Genomic DNA, 24,600 nt, shown 5'->3' with positions numbered 1-24,600 from the left:
TTGCCAGAATTGTGAGGAGAATAAGAAGTGTAGCAGCAGAGGGTTAAATAACAAAAGATATGAAAGGCAGGTGCAAATGTTGGCGAGTTGTTGCTGAAAGTAAAGCTGTGGAAACAAGAGAGGATGAACAAGGTGTGAGAGTTTTGAAAGAAATGGTGAAAGATGAGGAAAATGTGAGAGAGAGAGCATGCTTATGTAGAGTTCTTCACAGGATGAAACTTCAGATAAAACTGCTGACAAAGTGCCCTAATGAGTGAGTGAGTGATATGGTAGACAGGTAAAGGAAGAGAACACAATAAGAAAGAGCAAAAGAGGATAAGGAGAGGTTTTGTATGAAGGAGCTTATGTGTTTGACAAAATCACGTTCCTGGGGCAAAGATCAAGGATGTTAGTGTGTGTCTTTTAGGATGCAAAGATGGGCAAAAGAAATGATTATATTTCCACAAATGATCTAGCAGGTGACATGTGGTTTTGCTGGAAGATATGGAGTTGTGATGTGAGTAAGAAGTAGAGAGTCAAACTGAGTTTGCTGTCATGGTATTACAGAGAAGGATTGAAAAGAAGTCACGATTACAAATGAGTCGGTGCTTAGGTTGTGCAGGAGAAATGGTGTGCAGTTTATTGATATGTGGAGTGAGCAAATTTCAATGAGCAAAATAACTTAGATGAGATTTGAATGGATTTTGAGTTGTCTAGGGAAAGTGTTTAATGACAATTATGGAGTCAGAAAAACTAGATTTTTTGTGGGAATGGTGTGTGTAAGTATTGTTGATTATGCTGTGTAGCCATTGTGCAACTTTATACTTTCATATTTCAGCATTTCTGATTGAAATCTCTTCCAGCTACCTTTCCACACTCTGTTTTTGATGGCTTTTTAGATAACTTAAGTGTTGATATTTACTCTTGATTACATTTTACTTGCATATTTCCTGCCACTGTTCTTTCATCATCATCAGAGATGTTATAATTAAGGAAAGATAACATTTAAAAGTGACCCTGTCTCAGTATGTGACAACTGTATGAGAAAGAGTGCACTATTAGAGTTCAAGGGAAACAGTGAAAAGTTATAAGGAATATATATACATCACTTAAAAAAATAATAACAATGAAGATTACTTTACAGAATTTGAATATACGCGTACAGTCTAAACAATTCAGATATAGTTCTTATTATAATTATATGGTATATCCATGGAGTCTGGAGATTCATTGTGGGAGACCCAAAGTAACTATTATACACACAAAATTTATCATACCTCTCCTTAAACCCATTCACTGTCAGGGAACTCACAACTCATTCTGAATATCCATTCCACTCATTTACCACTCTCCATGCGAAAATTCTAGTTTGCACACTATTACTAATTACACTCTTGCACAACTTCCACAGAAGACCCCTAGTTTTCTATTTCTTCTATATTGAAAACTTTCCTTTGCATCAATTTTATAAAACCCCTTTACTATCTTAAAAAGTTTCTATCATGATCCCCTCTTTTCTGCCTGTCAACAAAACATTGTAACCCACACGCACATTCAACTTATCTTCATAGGGAGCATTCCACAGACCTATTCATTCCACCAGCTTAGTCACTCATTTCTGAATCTTCTCTACCATCTTCTGGTCCCCAAGAAACTCAGGCGACCAATTCTATGCACAGTAGTCAAGATGCAGCTGAATCATAGCCTCATAAAGAGGGATAATAACTTTCTTATCTTTACTTTTTACTTCTTAGTGTGTTTTTCAACATCCAAGTAATTTGTTAAGCTATTTTACCAATTTCTGCAATATGCTGTGAACTTTGTCCACCTCCTATCCTCAATTTCCCTCAATCCAGTACCATCAGTATGATAGACCATATGCAACTGTTTCAACCTGAAGTGTGTAACCTTACATGTTGCAATATTAAATTGACAATTATCCTTTGCCCACAATGCCAATTTATTTAAATCATCCTGCAGGATATCTACATCACTTCTATCAACCATTACTTTTTCCAGTTTTTCATCATCAGGAAACTGAATACCCCCCCCCTAAATCTTTCCCTATATTCTCCCAGCCTTTGTTTTTGAGGCGGTTGTTTAAAATCGAGACCACGGCATCATGCCTTCGCACCCGGACTCCATGGGTGCAAAAGCAGCACTGAGCAACATGCATCAGATTCTCAACATACTGTATCCTGCCCTGTTGGTCGATTGGTAGAGCCTCTGCTACTAATGGCTCAGCAAAAAGTTAAGCAAGTTTGAGCACGGTTAGTAGTTGGAAGGGGTTAATCGTTCGATGCTGTTGGCACACTCTCCCTCGATGAGTCTTTCGACTCCCTGGAGGTGTCACATAATAATAATAATATCATTGATATACAAATTCAAGAGCCTTAATACAGAACTCTGAGGTATTCCACTAGTCGCCTTCATTCTCCTAAATTCCACTCCACCATATACTACTCTCAGGTGTCTTTCAGCCACCTCCCTATCCATGCTACTAGCTTCATAACCATTCCCATTTACTTCAACTTTTGTAATAGTTTTCCATGTGGTATTCTGTCTTTGCCTTCGCAAAGTTCCAGCAGTATCATAGTGTAACCATTTCCTTTTATCCATTTCCATCAGAAAAAAAAAAGAAAATCAGCTAATGCCTTTTATTCCTGTATAGGGAGTAGGCGAGGCTCCTATCTAGCTTTTGGAGACTGAGTGGGCAGTTCAATTTCCACTGGTAGCCAATTAGTGATGGCTATCACTAATTAAGCAGCACACAGTGAAGAGGTGGCTAACAAGTGCCACCATCTCATGGTCCTTAACCCTAACACAGTATTTTTAATGTCTGAAAATAGTGTGGATTCTATGGCCAGTTTTCCATGTGGTATTCTGTCTTTGCCTTTGCAAAGTTCCAGCAGTATCATAGTGTAACCATTTCCTTTTATCCATTTCCATCAAAAAAAAAAAAGAAAAAAGAAAATCAGCTAATGCCTTTGAGTTTATGGGACAAAAAAAATCTGAGTTTCTGGGTGAAAAAACCCACTTGTCCATACCAAAGATTGACTAACTCGGGGAAAAAAGAAAAAGTTCCTCTAGTTGGCGAGTAGAATTGAACTCGTGACGCTCTTTCTTCGGGCAGTTTAGCACTGAGGAGTGTAAACACCACTTCCACTGAGCTACACAGGCTCCCTCTTTATTAAAAATGTCAATAAATTACTAAGACAGGACCTTCCTTTTACAAAGCCTTGCTGTGCACTATAGAGTATCACATCCCTATCCACATGCTATTGGGTTTTATTTTTAACCAACTTATCTAATACTTTAACAACCACTCCTGATATATTTATTTGTTTATAGTTTGCTACCTCTGTCTTAGAGCTGCCTTTATGCAGTGGAACTATCTTACTCCCTTTGCACTCCCCTGGAACCCTGCTAGAGCTGAACTTAGATTGAACAATTTCATCAGAGGCAATGACAATTCTCTTGTACATTCATGTATTATATGGACTGACATGCCATTCAGTCCTGTTGTGTTCAGATTGATATTTTTCAATATGCTGAACACCTACTGTTCATCGACCTACATTTTGATATGTCTCTCTTGCATTAGCAACTGCAGAATTTGCACTTAGATTATATACTTTTGCAAAATGATCATTCAGCAATTCAGCTTCCTTCCAACAGCATTGTTTAAACCAGTGGTTCTTAACCTTTTTTGTTTGCCTGGCACCCCTGCTCAATTTTACACTAAATTAATGACTCAATAAGATAATTATAATATATTATTAGGCAAATCTAAATTACCATCAACATATTTGAACTGCTAGTTAATTAAAAATTAATGACTGATACAAATTCATTTTTACTCAAAAAAAGATGTAAACTTACTGTATTTAATAAGCCAATCATTAATAGCTCCTCTTTCACTTATTTGCAATCAATTTCACCGCTTAGCTAACAATTGCAATGCGACACTGAACCATTTCTCAACCAAGTATTAAGAAGGAAAAGCATTGAGCAATAATTTTATTTCTTGCCAAAGTTGAGGATACTTTCATTGCATGTTTGACCAGCATGAAGCCCAGAATCTTTCATAACCAGGCTGTTGAAATTGTACTTGAGCTTCAAAATAATTTTTTAAGTCAAATTCTTCACACAAATTTGGATGAACAGAAGTGGCATCAGAAAGAAATGGATTTATGACCCAATTGGGTATTTTAAGCTCATCGAAGTGTTTAAATACGATCATCAAGTCTTCTTTCCGTGTCAGAAGATGGGAATAATAATAATCCAAATATGTATCTAATATTAAATCATCATCTATTATTTGTAGACTTGGGAACCGCAGAAAATCTCATCTTGCAATTAAGTCCAGGAGGATTTTTAAATTAGTCTTTAATTTGTAAAAGTACTCCACATTCTTTTTTGCGTTATTTGGATGTTTTGTTCTTAAATGCTCAATTTAAGAACAGAGCATTCTTGAAGACTTTGTTTGAGAAAGTTTTTTCACATATTAAGCATGTTGCAACTTCTCATTATTTATAGACCAAATATCTCCATATTTTAAATATTCATTTGAATATTGATGACACTTTCTTTCTTCACACATTTTAATGGGTTACAGTGCTATACAATAACAAGGAAGTGTGCCGCACGATACCACGGGCTACATGTAAACTGGAAATCAAGGTTGTCAGATGGGTGTTAGGAAAAATAACAGATAAAGCTTATAAAAGTAGCTGATTCTGCTAAAATAGCCCATATTAATTATTTTCAGTGTAGAAAATTCAGACCAAAAAGAAGCCCAATTACTTAACTTTCAATATAAAAATTCTAAAAAATAAGTAGCGAATAAATTTGAACAGTATTGCCAGACATACAATATTCTGAACATTAATGCCAAATGTACAATATAAATAGGGATGCTAGATTAAACATGGAATTTTTTGCTTTTATTATATACCACCCCTCCCTCATTGCCCCCTAACTGCTTACCACCCTCATCATTCACAGTGCCCCCGGGAGGGGGGGGGAGGGCTACTGCCCAGGTAAAGAATCACTGGTTTAAAGTCATCCTCCCATAGTCATCTTTCCTCTTACTTGCTACATAATGCAAAAGTTCTGCAGAATTTACTTTGGTCTGCATAGCTAATTTTCTCTCAAACTGATTTTGCTTTCTTACCATACTAGTCATCCTTCTTGCTTGCACTTTGTTTTTGCATAGATCATTGGGCCATGTCTTTCATCAGGTTAATTAGTTAGAAGAATAGCCAGGAATGGTAATATTTCTTCATATGGTGTGAGTTTTTTGTAGAGCAAACAACGTCTACTTTATGCCTGATAAGGATATTATTTAGTACATCTGATTTTGATCTAGTAAATCCCTCCATGTTCAACTGGAATATGGTCAGGCAATTTCTGATGTTCTTGTTTGGCTACGTTTTTTCATTTTGCCTGCTTTTTTGAACTTAACCTTCTGCCTATGCTATAGATGCAAACCTTGTTGAGTTGGGTGACCTTCAAGCCGGTATGTCTACTTTGATATTGTGTGCTCATTTCTTGTAGTGTTCAGGATACTGTTGTTGGCATTTGGACCCTAAGGTGAGATATTAGTTAGAAGTTGCTACTTCCTGGCTGGGAGGCTGGTGCAAGCTACTATCAATTCCCAAAACAGAGGCTGTTCCTTTTTGAAAGGATTATACTCTACGATTTCTCCAAAAATAGAAGCCATTTTACTTGGTGAACAAGTTAGGTTTCAACTTGGTAGAAGCTGCTGCAACCACATAGCTCTCAGTTATTTGCTGATGATGCAAAACTGGGGAGAGTAATAGTTGATAAAGGTGATGTAGAAATCTTGCATGATGATTTAAATAAATTGGCATTGTGGGCAAAGGATAATGATTGTCAATTTTAATGATGCAAAATGTAGGGTTATGTACTTCAGGTTGAAAAGGTTGGTTGCATATGGTGTTATCACATTGATGGTATTGGGTCAGGAAATTGATGCGGCTAGAGACTTGGGGATAATGATGGACAAAGTTGAAGTTCAGAGGGCACATTGTAAAACTTGGTAAACTAGCTCAAAGGATTATTTGGTGGTTGAAAATCTCTAACAAGTAAAAGTAGGAAAGATATTATCCCTCTTTAAGGCTATGATTCAGGCACATCTTGACTACTGTGCACAGATTTGGTCACCTGGGTTTCTTGGGGACCAGGAGGTGGTAGAGAGGATTCAGAGACGAGCGACCAAAATGATCGCTCGCCTGTGGAATGCTCCCTATGAGAATAGGTTGAAGGTTTGTGGGTTACAAAGTTTAGTTGATAGGCAGGAAAGAGGGGAAATGATAGAAACTTTTAAGATATTAACCTCCCAACTAGCCAGGACGTCTATAGACGTTCAGCCTCTGGATATGATTCAGATGACCTATTGAAAGAACATAGATAAGAAGTGCAATTTGGCCATCATGTCGTTTAGAAGGTGTGATAATCCCTCACACCTTCTAAACTTCTTCAATCCCTGAAGAGAACACTTAATCAGATTATCTCACGCTCATAGCTGCATCTCAGTTGCCTATAACAAGAAACCCAGTTCCTCGTTCTATGCTGGGTAACTGAATCTTAGTTATATTGGATAGACTAAAAATATAGAAATTATTTTTATTTTCTCTCTTTATTGTACAATACAATTTTAATGCCTGGACAAAATAAAGATCGTCGCATTGTTTCTTCACTTAAATATTGCCTTACCTTGGAGAGCCGATTTCATTTTTAATTTTTTTTGCACTAATTTTTTCTAATTGCTTACTCCACAAAACATTTTCTTTGTTCTCGAAGAAATTAATTCACGATAATTATATGAAATATTTAAATAAACTGGCTGCCGACATTCAAGATTATGTTATATTTTTGTTCAAATTCATGTTTCGAAGGATACTTCACAGATTTCCTGAAGGACGTGCTTGAGCGACTTTGCTTTAATATAGAGAATAACATGAAATTCTTTAATCATATCACTAATTTTTTTTTCTTTATATTGTAATCTGTTTCTTTGCACTTTCACCTTCTTGGTTTCCCTGTATAATTGGCCATTACAAAATGAAATTAATGGTTATGATTTAAATTGATATGTATATATTTTTTGCTAGTTCAGATATTATGCCCCAATTTTATAGTAAGCGATACTTTTGCTTTTATATATATATATATATATTACAAAGTTTTGTAATAAAAATTTCCGCTACAATGAAGTTAGGCAGAATCAACAATATTATTGTCATATTTCTTTTTCTCTTGTGTGGGAGAAAAACAGTAAAATGTCACTTTTGTAATTGTATCAGATGTTATAATGACAAAAAATAGTAAGAAAAAATTCATTTGTACTTTCTTTTCAAAACACAAAGAAAGAACATTGTAAATTCACCCAATGAAAAAGAAAATACTACATATTTTTCTTGTGTTATCTGATTTTTTTTCTTGAGGTACAAAGAAGAAATCATTGCATATAACATGGGAGAAAGCAAGAAGGCAAAAATCTGTAAATTGATTACATTATAACTAATAGAGAAATTATGGCAGAAAAAATTATTTATGCAAGAGTTCTAACATCAGATATAACGACATTTTCTTCTAGTTTAGAATACGTGCCATTGTTGAAGTAGCTAAACCTTTGTTACTATTTACACTAAAATAAATGGGAATGTTCCCCAAGTGATCTATGTTTGAAACAGTTGTCTTGCGAATGATTTATAAAATAAATTCTCTGCAGGTTGAATAGGTCTATACCCCCCCCCCCCCTCCCAAAATAAGATTATGTAAAGCATATGCTCCTTTTCTTTTAAAATAATTCAAATCCTCTTTTTCCGGATAATTGTATCAAATAATTTATAATTTTTCAATAATAAAAAGGAAACTGATCATTATAAATTAAGAACTTATTTTAGCATAAATGCTATATCAGCCTGTAAAAGAAATGTGTATTTCTTTCTATGTTAGGATGTCTACTAATCAATAATTGAAAACTAAACACAACATTCTTGATGTATCTTGCACTACAGCTTGAGGCACTTTAGTGTGACTTCTTGCTAAGTGTTCTCTCTTTTCTTTCTCAATAGCACTGTAAGTAATCTAAGCCTTTACCTTTTCCTCCGCTAAGAGAATTACTATCAAGTATTTCTAAGACATAGATTACTTCAGAAATAGTAACCAGCAGCAGAAGTAGAAGTAAAAATATTTAGATTATTTTAAGAAAAAGAAGCAAAAATAATATTACTAAACTTTCTTTTGTGTGGTATACATATAAACAGTTTTACATGGTGAAAATATAGCATAGTATTTGTAAAATTTCAAATAATTTGACAGTTGAACAGCTGATTTTAGATTGCAAAGAAATAGTACAGAATTAGAAGCTTCACAGCACAACAATATTATTGCCTTATTTCTTTTGTCAAAACGGTAAAATGAAGTAATAGATTTTGAATACTATCTGAAAACATTTTCAAACCCATAGAAATTTTAGAGTAGTTATGTAATTGAATTCCAGGAGAGGATAAGGAGGGGGAGGGGATAAGCATTAGAAAATCTTCAAAATGAGCATAAATTTTGAATCATTCCGTATATGATATCCTTCATATTATATTTTCAACATATCTACGGTGGTTACACATTGGATATTATTGTAATATGCAACCTACAAAAAAAAAAAAAAAAAAAAAGTGCGGTATCCCTACTAAAACATCATTGGATATAAATTTTTGATACTAAAAGGACTCGCAATCAGAACCGAGTAATGCAGTTTAACATTATTTGTTCATTAAAAAAAAAAATGTTTCTAAAACTGAAATGTGGTGATCCATATAATGGGATTTTGCTAGGAAAGAAAGCAAAAGGTCATATTTATTTCAATAAATATTATTTAAAAATATAAATATGTGACATAATATTTTCAATGCAAACATTTGAAAATTCGTGAAAAAAATTGTTCTATATTGTGAGTAAAGTGAAAGAACAACCAGTGCAACTATTTTGTTGCACTGATTTGAAGAATAAAATACAGCAAATTTACTATTACTAAATAGATTCATTGCAAAGGCTGATCAGTGGTCATTTCAGGATTGATTATTTTCACACATGTGAAATTCGTTTTTGGGAAGAGACACAGTAAATCAATTGTGAGGCAAAAAAAGGTCAAATTATTTTAGGACAGTAAAGGAAATTCCGAGTAAAACAGTATGCATAAAGACAGGTGACACAAAGGTCACTCACTAACAGTTAATCCACTAACGGCTCTAAAATAGCCGTAAAGGGATTAACACTGGAGGGAGGTAATGACATGATAAAAGGTAGAATGCCGATGAAGTTTTGATCCATGCAAAATGCAATGGTGGTCTGGATATTTCATCCACCTCAGCCAGTAGGAAGGTTAAAGGGGTTTTATAAAATTGATGCCAGTGAAAATTTTCAATATATGACAAATAGGCATCATTTTGTATTTTGGTGATGACTCTGTCATATATTTAAAAATTCCCGATGATTGGAGTAGAGCTCTTATAGTACCCATATATAAAAAGGGAAATAAAACTGAATGTGAGAATTAGAGGTATTTCCCTGCTGAGTATTCCTGGTGAGATTTATGCAAGTATATTTGAGAAACGGTTGAGAAGAATTGTGGAAGGAAAGCTTGGTGAAGAACAAGCTGGATTCTGGCCAAATAGAGGCTGCCAGGATCAGATTTTCACTTTACGACAAATAGCTGAAAAGTCATGAGAATATAACAAAGATCTGTATTTAAGTTTTGTAGATCTGGAAAAATCACATGACAAGGTGCCAAGAGAGAAGCTGTTCAAAACGTTACAGTTGTATGGTGTTAGTGGGGCATTATATCAAGCAATACTTAGTCTTTATTTCAGTTGTAGGTCAGCAGTAAGAATTGAAGGAAGTACTGGAAGCTGGTTTAATGTTAAATCTGGTGTGTCAGACAAGGGTGTACATTATCCCCTCTGTTATTCATTATCTATATCAGGGTAAATTTGTCATTTTAGTTTTCTAAGCATTTTTCATGAATAAATATTTTATAGTAAAAATATTCTGAGGAGAATAATATTCGTGAATATGTCGAAAAGCTCAGACCCAGAACACCTAATAACATCTGTGTATCGTTAATTTTCACACATCAAAACCTTTCAACATTTGGGGAGAGGGAATTCTGCTGTTTATGACGGGTCATAAAAATTGCCTGCAAGCCCATTACAACAATTGGTGTCATATCTTCTGTTCTCAAAACTGAAGGAAATGACATCTGTGTAGCAAATGTTAGTGACCAAGCAGCATATTTTTAAACATGGAAGTATTCATGAATTATCGTTGATTTTCACACATTGAAATCTTTCAACAATCGGGAAAGAGAATGCCGCCGTTTATGACCGATCATAAAAATTTCCTGCAAGCCGATTACAACAATGGGGCGTCGTGTTCTCACAACTGAACGAAATAACATCTGTGTTGCAAATATCAGTGACCAATCAGCAAGGAAGTATAAAGAAAATTTTTCCAATGAAATTGAAGATCAAGTCTGTATCCGGTTCTCAAATCTATTACTACTGAATACTTTCTTCGCAAGTTCGTATTGCAGTGTGTAAGTGCTTGTTCTGAAACCGAGTGCTGTGATATTTTTAAAAGTAATAAGAATACAGAGTTAAAATCTGATATGAATAAGCGACAAGGCACTTTGTTTAATTTTGGTATTAAGAAATCTCTTATTGAAGGTGTTTGTGACGGAACACAAACTTGAAGCCTACAAAAATCTCCAGGTTGTACAAAAGGAGGGGAAAACTACCAGCACACAGGAGAAAAAGTCTGCATTCACTCGTTAGTACTTATAATAACATTATAAATATATTTCGTGATCAGAATGGGATATGTAAATGAAAATCAGCAGAAATTAATTTAATGATGTTTGCCTGAATAAACTACGACATGCTACAACATTTCATTAGTCCAGTGATTGATAACGAATTTAAATGTAATTTATATTTGTCAACATGCCACACCGAATACATAAGTGTCCTAATAATCTTTATGATTATGCCATAATTAATTATTAATACTTATGTTAATGTATGAACTTTAAAAAAATTTGGAAAGGTATTTACGAGTAAATTTGTTGGGACTGGGCCCTCGGAAAAAAAAAAATCAGCTAACGTCTTTTTATTCCTGTATATGGGGAGTAGGTGAGGCGACTTTTAAAAAAAAGAATTCTTCTTACTCTTTTAACTAATTTTATAATTAATATCTGATTTATTTTGAACTGTTTAATTTTTGTTACTGAACATTTTATCAAATCATTCTTATTACAATTGCTTTTACATTATTTGATACGGTTTAGTACTTTTCTTACAAGTATTGTTATAATTCATATTTACTTTTGTGTGTTGCAGTCTTTTTTTTACTATTTTGCATTATTCATTTACTTTTATATTATTCGACATTTCTTATTTATAATCTCATTGTTTTTCATACTAAAGTTACCTTTAAAACAAAATTCTATTTGTTTTTATTATAGCTCTGACAAATATTGGAATTTGAATATTATTGAAAAAATATCCAAGAATCCTTGTTTAAAGACAGGAACTTTAACACAAGGAGGAGCAAGTACTTCTGCTGACACATCTACTCGTATGATTGAAGAAGATATGGAATTGCAAACTGTAGTTTCTTCAAAAGCTAATATTAAAGAACAAGAGTCATCTAAGAACAGACCAAAACGGAAGTACCATGAAAGTTATTTAAATTATGGATTTACGTGTATTGGCAATACACATGCTCCTGATGTTTTATGTAATGAAATACTAGTAAATAGTTCTTTGGCTCCAGCTAAATTTTGTAGGCACTTAGAAACGAACCATACTGATTACAAAGGGAAAGATATACATTTTTTCAAGAGACGACATGACTCGCTAGAAAAATCTAAACTTCAAATGGCTACAATTGCTACAGCTGAAAATGCAACAGAAGTGTCTTTTCGCATGAGTTACCGCATTGCACTTTATGGTGAAGCTCATACAATTGGTGAGACGCTCATTAAGCCTTGTGTGAAAGACATTGTATCATGCATGTTAAATGAGCAGGTTGCTAAAAAAATAGATGCAGTACAATTATCAAATGACACTGTTTCACGCCGCATCAAAGATCTTTATGCTGACATAGAAAAAGAGCTAATTCATCGACTTAGACGGCAGTGAATATTCATTGCAAATGGACGAATCTACAGATGTCGCAGGACTCGCTGTGTTTGTTCGTTACATATTTGATAAAAGTATTGAAGATTTACTCATGTGCGAATATCTACAAGAAAAAACTCCCGGAGAAGATATATTCAACTGTATTAATAATTATTAATACAGTTGAATATATCTTCTCCAGTAGTTTTACAAAACAGGAAATCGGTTGGGAGAAGTGTATTGATATTTGTACAGATGGTGCTCAAGCAATGGTAGGAAAGATGAAGGGAATTGTAACACGTATCCTGCAAGTAGCTACAAGAGCCACCAAAAGTCATTGTGTTTTGCATAGACAAGCACTAGTAACAAAAAGAATTCGTACATATTTAAAAACTATTTTGGATGAAGCCGATAAAATGATCAACTATGCAAAATCTCGACCACTTCAATCCAGATTATGTAAAATTTTGTGCGATGAAATGGGTAGTGCACATAACGCACTTTTATTATACTGAAGTGAGATGGCTATCTAGAGGAAAAGCATTATTGAGGCTTTTTGAACTTCGTAGTGAGTTAATGTCTTCTTGATGTCACATAATTTAGGACGATATTTTATTGAATTATTAAGAAATTCTTCATGGTTGATGAGTCTTGCGTATCTGGCAGATATTTTTACAAAGCGCAATGAAATTAACTTATCATTACAAGGAAAGAATATTACAATTTTTAATACAAGAGATAAAATTGCATCTTTTGATAGGAAGTTGCAATTCTGGATTTCTACACTTGAACAGAATAATTTTGATTGTTTTCCCACCTTGCATGAATTTTTGACTGAAATAAATTCTAAAATAAATGAAGAAGTATCTAACGTAATTTTAGAACACTTGCATGACTTGCAATCAACCCTTTTGCAATATTTTCCAAAATCCAATGAGGAAAATTCCTGGGTTCTGAATCCATTTACAGTGACAGCTAAGCTAGCAGGCTTCAGCGCAAGTGACTATGAAAATCTAATTGACTTAATTAGTGACTCTGATCTAAGACAAAAATACAAGGAACTGCCAATAAATGATTTCTGCACAAGCATGTCGAAACTAGCTATTTTTGTTTTACTTCCTTTTACAAGACATATTTATGCGAGGCAGGATTTTCATATTATGCTGCAACCAAATCAAAGTCCACGAACAGATTCGATGCTACACCAAATATGAGAATTCAACTTTCTAATATTGTGTCTGATATCAAAAGAATTTGTAATTCAAAGACACAAAAACACTGGAGTCATTAAGAACTTAATTTGCAATATATGTTTTACTATTTTTATGTGTTTTGTTTTTACTAATTAACATTTGACAATAAATGATTGTTTTTTCTTAACACTTAGATTTACTCATTTATTTTATTTATATTTACCTAATCTACAAAACCAGCACACAGGAGAAAAAGTCTGCATTCGCTCGTAAGTACTTATAATAATATTATAAATTTTTGGTGATCAGAATGGCATATGTCAATGAAAATCAGCACAAATTAATTTAACGATGATTAATCGATGTTTAATTAATTATTGATTAATTATCAATCATTACTAATTAATTAACAATAAAATAAACTAAATTACCAATTAATTATTAATTAATACATTACAAAATAACCAAGGTGTTCCGTGAACATTTCAGGATTTGTGAAGTGTTCCGTCGTAGAAAAAGTTTGAGAAACCATGATCTATATGGATGACATTATGAAGGAAAGTGGTATTAAATCTGATATCAAAATTGGAGATTTAATGTCAGCTCTTTGCTTTATGCAGATGATGTTATACTTCTAAAGAAATCTGCTACAAGTCTGCAAGATTCTCTGACTAAATTGAATAACTGTTGTAATAGATATGGTATAGAGGTCAGGAATAACAAGACAAAGACAATGAAAATAGACAGAAGCACTGAAAATATCAACTGCATTGTGAATGGAGAACCTACAGAACAGGTAAAACATTACAGCTACTTAGGCACGATTTTTAGTGAAGATGGTAAATTAAATATGGAAATAGACAACAGGATCAACAAAGCTGATATGGTAGGAAGTCAATTGAATAAATTTATATGGAATAAGAGAGAAATTAGTCAAAACACTAAATTAGCTGTATGCAGGACAGTGTTCAACCAATTTTGACTTATGGATCTGAGAGTTGGGTTAAAAGGAAAACACTTGACCAAAGACTAGAGACTGCAGATATGAGAGTCCTGAGAAAGATTAGGAACACGAACAGATGGCATCAATTGCAATATCATATTAAAAATGAGGATATTAGGAAAGAACTTGACATTGTCAGCACCCAGGAATGTGTTAGCAGAGCTAATCTCAGGTGGTATGGTCACTTAAACAGAATGGGCAAGGAAAGATTAACAAAACAAGTGTTCTCTGCCAGGTCGGCAGGAAAACGACCCAGAGGAAGGCCAACATATAGGTGGATTTGATACGGTATAAAGTGCCTTAGACGATAGAAATATAAGATCTGATAATGTTGGAGGCTTGACAAGTAACAGACTAATTTGGAGGAAAATTGTAGATAGGAAGTTAGTAATGATGTAAATTTTTCATGTAGTACTATCATATCCTGTACACCCCTTGAGGGTACATGACAGGAATTGATGATATGATGATGACGACAAATAGAGGCTGTCTGCAGAAGTTGTGTAAGAATGTGGTTAGTAAGGGTGTGTGTGGACCAGATTTTGTGCATGGAGAGCAGGGAGTGAGTGGAATGGATTGCCAGAATTGGTTGCGAGTTCCCTGATGGTGAATGGATTTAAGGAGAGGTATGATAGGATTTGTGTGTATAATAGTTCATTTGTGTCTCCCACGATGAGTCTCTGGACTCCATGAAGATGCCTTAAAATAATAATAATAATAATGAAGTATGAATTACTATGCTTAAATTTAGGCAAACGTGTTTCTTTCTTCTGCAAATGAGTTATGTTCAGTAAAATATTTATCTTACTTAGGCTCTTTAGCTTAATTAAAAACTATTGCATTATAAATGAGATTAATGAAACTTTTGACAGTACATGGTTTTAGGAACATGTAGGCACAAGAATTAATCATTTATTAATACAGATATTTTTCCTTGAATCTAATAGACCATCCTCAATGCACTAGCTAGCAGATTCACAAGGTGGACCATTGAGCAGTGGATTGTTACACACATATATGTACTGTGTTCTACAGTGACACCATACAACAAATAGTAAATTAACTAAAAATATTCACAAGCAGCAGATTTCACACACTAGTAGATTCACAAGGTGGACCATGAACAGTGGATTGTTACACACATATATGTACTCTGTTTGTCAGTGACACCATACAACAAATGGTAAATTAACTAAAAATTATTTTTTTTTAAAAAAAAGGAAACTATAAGAAGAAAGGGAAAGGAGATGACTGCTTGCCTTTCATTAGAATGAGACGCTCCTAAATTTTTGCTGTAGATAGTCATTCTAATTTAAGTTTGGTTTTAAAAAAAATGCTTCATATTTATTTTATTGTGTTATTTTAGTTTTTACTATCTGTTGTATGGTTCCGCACTAGTATATTGCTCATTTCTGCAAAAAAAAATAACAATCCTTTGTTTGAACTCCACTTTGTGATTTTTTTTTGCTCTGAGGATGGCCTGTGGTAATTCAAAAATATCTAAGATTTAAGGATTGATGGAAATGTCAAAGCATCAAAGCTTGGCATTTCAATTTTTTAGAACTGTAAACTGTTGTCTTACAGCAGGTAGTTTTTACAAACAAAATTATGATTGTCATATTGCTGTAATGTTCATAGGTAAAAATACTGATTATTAAATATGCACACACATTATTCTAGTTAACTGAGTACCATTTAATTCAAAATGTTGATTGAAAAAATGAATTCAAAGTTTAGAAGGTATGTTGGATAATTCAAAAGCTGCATATATGTTTTTTACATTGCTCCCACACATGAGAAGCCAAAAAACCTATAGCAAATTAATGCCATGTGTGTTTTGCATTAAACACACACACACACACACACACACAGATTCATAAACTCAGCATGTTCACCATCCACAGAAATCTTCAAAGCAACAAAGAATAGTTTAATTTTCTTTCAATTATGAAGTTTTCTTAGCACTATTGATGGATATGCCATCAATAATGTTTAGAATTTGCTGCTTTCAGATTTTAGTTTATCCATATTACAAGCATCTTTATTAACTAGGAATTTATTTTTCATTTTATACATTTATTTTCTTAGGATTCTGAAGATTCAGTCTCCCACTTGGAGTGGGAAACAGTTAGAGTAAGAGTAATTAAAGCAGGTAGTTTGCAGAAACTTGTGGAAAGTCTTGCCAGTGATTCTGGAGAATTAGAGTCAACGTATATTAATATATTTTTGGCTACATACCGTGCTTTTGCTGTACCCCAGCAAGTTTTGACACTTCTTCTGGATAGGTTAGTAGAATTAATTGAAAAAATTTGTTTTTAGTTTTGAATGAAGTACTTGGTAAACATTATGGCTGATTAAAAAATGTGAATTAGTTTCATGTAACAAACTAGACTTTTGTAATGAATGACAATATCCATTCTTCTGATTAAGAAAAAAAAATCTAATTTTGTCTTACCAATACACGATCACAGTGGCTAAGTTAACCAGAAAAAATTATGAATCGCATTAAGCATTCATTCAATGTTTTCCAGAAGTACTTGACTTAGTGGTTTAGAAATTTAGGTGTTAAGAAAAATGAAGAAAAAAGCTTGGAGTAGTGATGTCTTCCAGAGGGATTACCTGAAATAGCTAGATAATTTAATCTATGATATGTTCCACAGCATCAGCAAGACATTAATAATGAATTGATAAGTTTATTCAACAATGTATATTTCTGAATTGTTGAATAATATTCATATTAACGGTGTGCATTTTTAATGCAAATTATACATAATTGGATCTACTACTACTGGGCTTAAAAAATGGAAAACAGTAATGAGAGAAGACTTAATTGTGAGCAAGGAAGGGTTATATGAGGAGTTAAGTAAGCTAGATGTCAATAAGGCAATAGAACTAGATGATATATCACCACGCATCTTAAAGGAATGTTTCTGGGAGTAACATCAGCCTTAGCCTGTCTGTTTAGCAAGAATCTTGAAACAGCACTAGTCCCAAAAGATTGGAAGGAAAGTGAAATTGTTCCACTTTATAAAAGTGGTGATAAGGCTATAAATTATAGACTGATCTGTATATCTGGAGTTGTTGTTGTCAAGGGGTTGGAAAGATTGGTGAGAGCTAGGATGCAAAAGTGGGATGATAACTTTAACAAACTCTTCTCAGCAATGGTTTGCTAAAGGGAGGGTGTCTTTTTCCAACTTGTTAAACTACTCTAACAAAGTGACGAATGGATTGGGCAAGGGAGATGCATGTACAATGGTATACTTAGATTTTGCAAAGGCTTTTGGTTAGCTTGCCACACCAGAAATTGGTAATTACAGTTGAATCAGATGGGACTGAATGATAGATTAGTGAGTTGGATAGGCAATTGGCTCTCAAATATCAGCAAGTTGTGTGTGTGTGTGGAGGTGCAGTATCCCAGAAGAGGAAATTTGCTAGTGGAATGCCACATGGGTCTATTTTGGGATGATTATTATTTAATTTGTATATTAATGATATTGGGATAGGTTTAACTGGTGCTATACAATTCTTTGTAGATGATGCAAAACTGGGAAGAGTGATGAGGAAACACCACAAATTGGTAACTACACTTGAAGCAGATGGCATTGGATGATGGATTAGTGAGTTGGATAGGCAATTGGCTCTCAGGTATCGGCATTGTGTGTGGAGGTGCACTATGCTGAAAGAGGAAAATCACTAGTGGGATACCATGGGGGGGGGGTCTATTTAGGGACCATCATCATCAAATTCCTGCCATGTACACCCCTTGAAGGTGTACATATCCTGTACACCCTCAAGGGGTGTACAGGATATGATAGTACTACATGAAAAATTTACATCATTACTAACTTCCTATCTACAATTTTCCTCCAAATCAGTCTGTTACTTGTCAAGACTCCAACATTATCAGATCTTATATTTCTATCGTCAAGGCACTTTGTACCATATCAAATCCACCTATATCTTGGCCTTCCTCTGGTTCATTTCCCTGCAACCTGGCAGAGAACACTTGTTTTGCTAATCTTTCCTTGCCCATTCTGTTTAAGACCATACCACCTGAGATTAGCTCTGCTGACGCATTCCTGGATGCTGACAATGTCAAGTTCTTTCCTAATATCCTCATTTTTAATATGATATTGCAATTGATGCCATCTGTTCATGCTCTTAATCTTTCTCAGGCCTCTCATATCTCTAGTCTTTTGTCAAGTGTTTTACTTCTGACCCAGCTCTCAGGTCCATAATTTAAAACTGATTTGAACACTGCCTTGTATAAGCTAATTTAGTGTTCTGACTAATTTCTCTCTTATTCCATATGAATTTATTCAATTGACTTCCCACCATACAAGCTTTGTTGATTCTGTTGTCTATTTCCATATTTAATTTACCATCTTCACTAAAAATCGTGCCTAGGTAGTTGAAATGTTTTACTTGTTTCACAGGTTCTCCATTCACAACACAGTTGACATTTTCAGTGATTCTGCCTATTTTCATTGTCTTTGTCTTTTTAATGCTCACTTTCATACCATATCTATTACAACAGTTATTCAATTTAGTCTGGGAATCTTGCAAACTTGTAGTGGATTTATTTAGAAGTGTAACATCATCCGCATAAAGCAAAGAGCTGATATTAACATCTCCAATTTTGATATCATGTTTAATACCACTTTCCTTCATAATGTGATCCATATAGATAATGAATAAGAGAGGGATAATGTACATCCTTGTCTCACACCAGATTTAACATTAAACCATCTTCCTGTACTTCAATTCTAACTGCTGACTTACAACTCAAATAAAGACTAAGTATTGCTTGATATAATGCCCCATTGACACCATATAACTGTAGCGTATTGAATAGCTTCTCTCTTGGCACCTTGTCATGCCTTTTTCAGATCGACAAAACTTAAATACGGATCTTTATTATATTCCCATGATTTTTCAACTATTTGACGTAAAGTGAAGATCTGATCCTGACAGCCTCTATTTGGCCCGAATCCAGCTTGTTCTTCACCAAGCATTCCTTACACAATTCTTCTCAGCTGTTTCTCAAGTATACTTGCATGGATCTTGCCAGGAACACTCAGTAGGGAAATACCTCTGTAATTCTCACATTCAGTTTTATTTCCCTTTTTATATATGGGTACTATTAGAGCTCTACTCCAATCATCGGCAATTCGTCCCTCTGTCCAGGCTTTCTGAAATATGTAGTGCATTCACTGTAAGACTTTTATACCACCATACTTCAGCATTTCTGGTTGAATATCATCTATCCTGCTGCCTTTCCACATTTCAAGCCTTTGATGGCTTTTTTTACTTCAAGTATTGATATACATTCCTGACTATATGCCTGTTGAGTGTTTTTTACCACTGTGCTCTCACTGCTGGTTTCATTTAGCAATTTTTCGAAGTAATTACTACATACTTCAAGAATATCTTTTTCTCCCTTTTTTCATGTCACCTTTATCATCTCTTACTCCTTTTACAGCACTCTTTACTTCATTCCTAAGCTTCTTCAACAACCTCCAGAATATTTTGCCAGCTTCTTGATATTTATTTCCTATGTTCTTGCCAAAGTCCTCCCATGACTTTTGTTTAGCTAGTTTTACACAATGTTTAGCTTACATTTGTCTCTGTATTCTCTAAGAGCACAAGCTGACTTATTTCCCAGGAACTTTTGATATACTTTCTTCTTTTCTTTCACTGCCTCTTTAACTTCCTATGTCCACCATAGAGTTCTGATTTTCTATCCCTGCAGACAACTGTCACCACATGCCTCTATGGCTGAATCAATCAGTGTTTTCTTCAGGGTTTGCCACTGAATCTCCAAGGTTTGGTTCCTGTTCTCAAACTCTTTCATTTTTTCTTCTATAATATTTGTGTATTTTAGTCTACAGTTCACATCTGAGAGCTGCTCAACTTTTATTCGCTTTAAAACTTTCTTACCTGTTATTCTTTTCAATATGAAATTCACTTTTATCCTGCTCAAGACTAAATAGTGATCCCTTCCAATTTCAAATTATCTGTACACTGGTGTCCTCCACCAGGGAGAAAACATCACTATCGACAGTAACACAGTCAATGAGACATTTCTTATTCCTTGCCTCTTCTCTCCATGTGAATTTGTGCTCATTTTTATCTTGCAACATTGTGATAGAAATAACCAGTCCATGTCCTGAGCAGAAATCCAACAGGTATTCACCATTATTATTAGCTTTGCTCTTTTCTCCAAATTTTCCCAAAATATTTTTGTATGTCTCACAATCATTTCCTACTCTGCTATTTAGATCCCCAACAAGGAACCAACTTTTCCTTTTTCATTGTGTCTGTTGCTGTCTCTTGTGCTAATAATAATATCTGTACAATGCTAGTAGTACAAATTGTTAATTGTGACTGAGTATTTGCTATTTAAAAACAATTTCTATATTTTTATGTAGATATAAACTTCTTGGAAGTAAGAAGTTGGATATGAAGGATGAAGTAAGAGACCAACACAGGAAGTAGGTATTCTCTTCAATATTCAATGCTTTATATCTTGTTTTTTTTTTTTCATTGGATTAAATATTGAAATCTTGCTTAGTTTTAAAATACCATATTGTATGAGCATGAAACATAGAAGCATAATTTAATTATAAAGCCATTTATAAGAACAGTAACAGCAAGATATGTGGGAAAGCCAAATACAGGTAGTTCCAAAACATACTCGTAATGCATTTTTTTTTTCAAATTATATTTGATTTTATAGTCATATCAGAGAAAAGGAGTAGCTGTCGTATTTAACACTAAATGGGAAGATCTTTTTTTCAAATGGCAGGCAATATCAAGCAGAGTGATGCGCACAAATGTCAGAATGGGGAACAGGACACAGATTTATATTTATCTATAGTTCCCACAGATTCCTCTGCTTGTTCTAAGGAACAAGCAGAGGAATTTTTTGAGGCATTAAAGAAGGCAGCTGACACCGCAACAACAACAACAAAAAATACCATACATTGATTATCATATAACTAGTTCATATCCTGGACTTCTGTTCAGGACATGAACGAGTTATTACTAACACCATATTTTGACATAAAAATGTGCACAAATTCATACAGAAGATGCAAGAAATAAGAGAAATCTCATTGACTATGTTATAATTGATAGCAATGTTTTCCTACTGGTTCAGGACACGAGTATGCAGCAGATTTGGAATGCAAAGTGATCACCATTTAGTTTTCATTTGGTTTCAATTGCGGCGTTCCTAGTAAGTTGCTCTTCTGTGCTGTCAACTCCCCATGAAGGAATAACTTTCTTGTATATGATATGTAAGACAAAATATTTGTATTAGAAATTTAATTCTTACTGTGATTCTATAGGTATGGATTCCCCACATTTCATTATACAAGTAAGCCTTATTCCTTCACAGGGTGTTGACAGCACAGAATAGTAACTTACTAGGAAAGTTGCAATTAAAACAGGGAAGCTGTTTGCTAGAAGTGCAGACATGCTAAACTAATACTGACTTTCAAAATGAGTTAAAGAAAGTCATAAATCGCTAGGAGCTCATATTTATCTAACTTGCCGTTTTGCTACTTAATCTAAGAGTTTCAAAAAAAGAAGGGGAGGGGATAAGCATTAAACATCATAAAAACAACACTTGGAAACTGATGTCAAATACGTTAAATCCCAACTTACCACATATAGTTAATATTTCAAAAAATGCAGGCACTAAAGCCTTTGAAAAATGTATTGCGAATCTATTCAACCTTACTAGAATGATTGTAGAAAAATGCAACCCAGTTACTTACGGACACATGGGTTGTTTACTTATCTGGCTATCCTGTAATGAGAACTGAATGTACTAGCATGAGCCACAAGTTTATGATTTCACCCAAACAAATTTCCTATTTTGATTTCATGCACAGCATTGAAAAGTACTTCAGTCATTTGTCTAGCAATAAAGCTAACCAACTGCATTTTGAAGTAGCCAAGATGATCTATGATGAACAACTAAATATTCTGAATATTCCATCATTAGAATTAAAAGCCCTGAAGTCTTTAAAACACAATAAGATCGTAGTTATCAACAAAGATGACAAGGGGAACACTACTGTAGTCTTTGATTTCAAATTGTATGATCAAAAAATGCAATTACCACATTACTACTTTGTGATCACAATACACACTCCCAGCTTAATGCAGATCCTACCAAAAGTCACTCAATAAACATAAGTTATTGGATGAAACAATTTTCCTACATCAAGAAACCAGCAAAATTCTCAAATATACCATTCAAGATCCCTAGAACACATGGCTCACCAAAATTACATAAAAGTAACTGTCCTCTTAGACCTATTATTAATTCTGTAGGCAATTCCATGTATAAAATCTTAGATTTCTGTCTAGCCATCTCTGCCCCTCATTGACCACTCAGCTTCTTTGATAAAAAAAAAAAAAAATTCCACGGAATTTCTTGAAGAAATTCCGTGAAGAAATAAAAGTGGTAGAATACAGACATGTTTTTGAAGACATAAAACTGGTAGAATACAGACATGTTAGCATAAGCTTTGATATTGCTAGTTTGTGGGGGGGGGGGGAGAAGAGAGAATTAAATTTCTTGCATAAAAATTTCTATTAAACATACTGGACTTATTCAAATTTATAGTTACATCTGGTTGATTCATATGGAAAGATAAAATATACCAGCGAGTGGAAGGAACTACACTGGGCTCACCCCTATCATCTAACCTAGCCAACTTTTATTTTGAACACCTGGAAGAAAGAATTTTCTCTCTCTGAATCCAAAAACCAACAATTTGGCTGTGGTACATTGGTGTCGTCTTTGAAGTCGCACAGAACCAGAACATCACTCATTTCTACAAAACATCAACACTACATCTTCGTATTAAGCTCACACTAGAAAAAGAATCTTCAAATGTATTTCCTTTTGATTATTCTGTATAATAGATGTACACCTCCAATGAAACAAGATGGATCCATTTTCACTTTGTCTACCGAAAACCATCTTTTACAGGTCACTGTATAAATAGTACGTTAGCCCACAATCAATCCCAAAAATTCGGCATCATAAAATCCCTATTATCAAGAGCATACAAGATTTGCTCTTCTGAAGGTTCTTGTTTTAGAGATTCTTCAGAAGAGCAAACAGCCTTACTAAATAGTTGTAATATAGAATAACCCCGAAAATAATTAACAACTCTCCTATATAGTAACCCGGACAAGAAAAAGCCCATAAAACTCCATTACCATATACTAAAATGGGTGGCAAAAATTATGAAAAATCATATAAAGACTTATCACTAATTATAAACCCATCCACCAAATTCATAACCTGCTACCTTCTCCAAAAGACAAAGTCTTGCCATTAATGCTACCTAGCACATACAAAGTACCATCTTCATGCAACTTGTCTATTGACAAACAGGAAGATCTGTCAATAAATGTATCTCTGAACATCAAGACTACATCTGGCTTAACAAACTTCAAAAATATGGTCTGATACAACATGGGATTGAAAATACTAGCCACAGGATTCAATGGGAAAACACCAAGCTGCTACATACTGTATATCCATAATATAAACATGAATGTTTATACAAAGAAAGTTCTGAAGTCCTACTTCATTGACCTAACCACAGTTGTAATGACTGCCATGGGAAATTGTCATGCTCAACTGTATTAAATAAATTTGTAATCTCTAGTTGTTTTTATTTAAACTTCATCATCATCAAATTCCTGCCATGTACCCTCAAGGGGTGTACAGGATATGATATTACTAGATGAAAAAATTACATCATTACTAACTTCCTATCTACAATTTTCCTCCAAATCAGTTTGTTACTTGTCAAGACTCCAACATTATCAGATCTTATATTTCTATCGTCTAAGGCACTTTGTACAGGGTGTTCGGGATAAATTTGACATATTTATAATTAATTATATTTTTCCGTAAGTTATATGTATTAACACACACTTCTCTTCATTTAAAAGTTTGGACCCTTCTTCATTCATATACAAGATGTCAGAAAGGATGGATAGCTGGAACCCACCTGAATCATGGAAGAGAATAACTTGTATCATGATGATTCGTGCCCGCCATCAAAATAAGGATATTACGACTGCTGCCCAATGCTCCCTGAATACAGTAAAAACAATCAGGCATGAACTAGAGACTTGCAATGGTGACTACGAGGATGTAGCAAGAAGAAAGATCCCTAGC

The 24,600-nt window shown here is 34.1% G+C and overlaps 1 protein-coding gene across 1 annotated transcript in view; it reads left to right on the top strand.

Moving 5' to 3' along the window:
* Rgl (Ral guanine nucleotide dissociation stimulator-like) overlaps window positions 1-24,600 on the top strand; it is a 240,729-nt gene that overhangs the window by 17,817 nt on the left and 198,312 nt on the right. Inside the window, exons 3-4 of the mRNA XM_090395825.1 lie at window positions 16,473-16,669; window positions 20,816-20,878. Coding sequence (XP_090251951.1) covers window positions 16,473-16,669; window positions 20,816-20,878 — 260 coding nt within the window. The remainder of the gene's footprint in view (window positions 1-16,472; window positions 16,670-20,815; window positions 20,879-24,600) is intronic.

The sequence above is a fragment of the Typopeltis vanoorti genome, chromosome 1 (genome assembly GCF_054136105.1).
Source record: "Typopeltis vanoorti isolate ZY-2024b chromosome 1, IOZ_Tvanoo_1.0, whole genome shotgun sequence".
NCBI lineage: Eukaryota > Metazoa > Arthropoda > Arachnida > Uropygi > Thelyphonidae > Typopeltis > Typopeltis vanoorti.
This window is presented reverse-complemented; position numbering and strand designations above follow the sequence as displayed.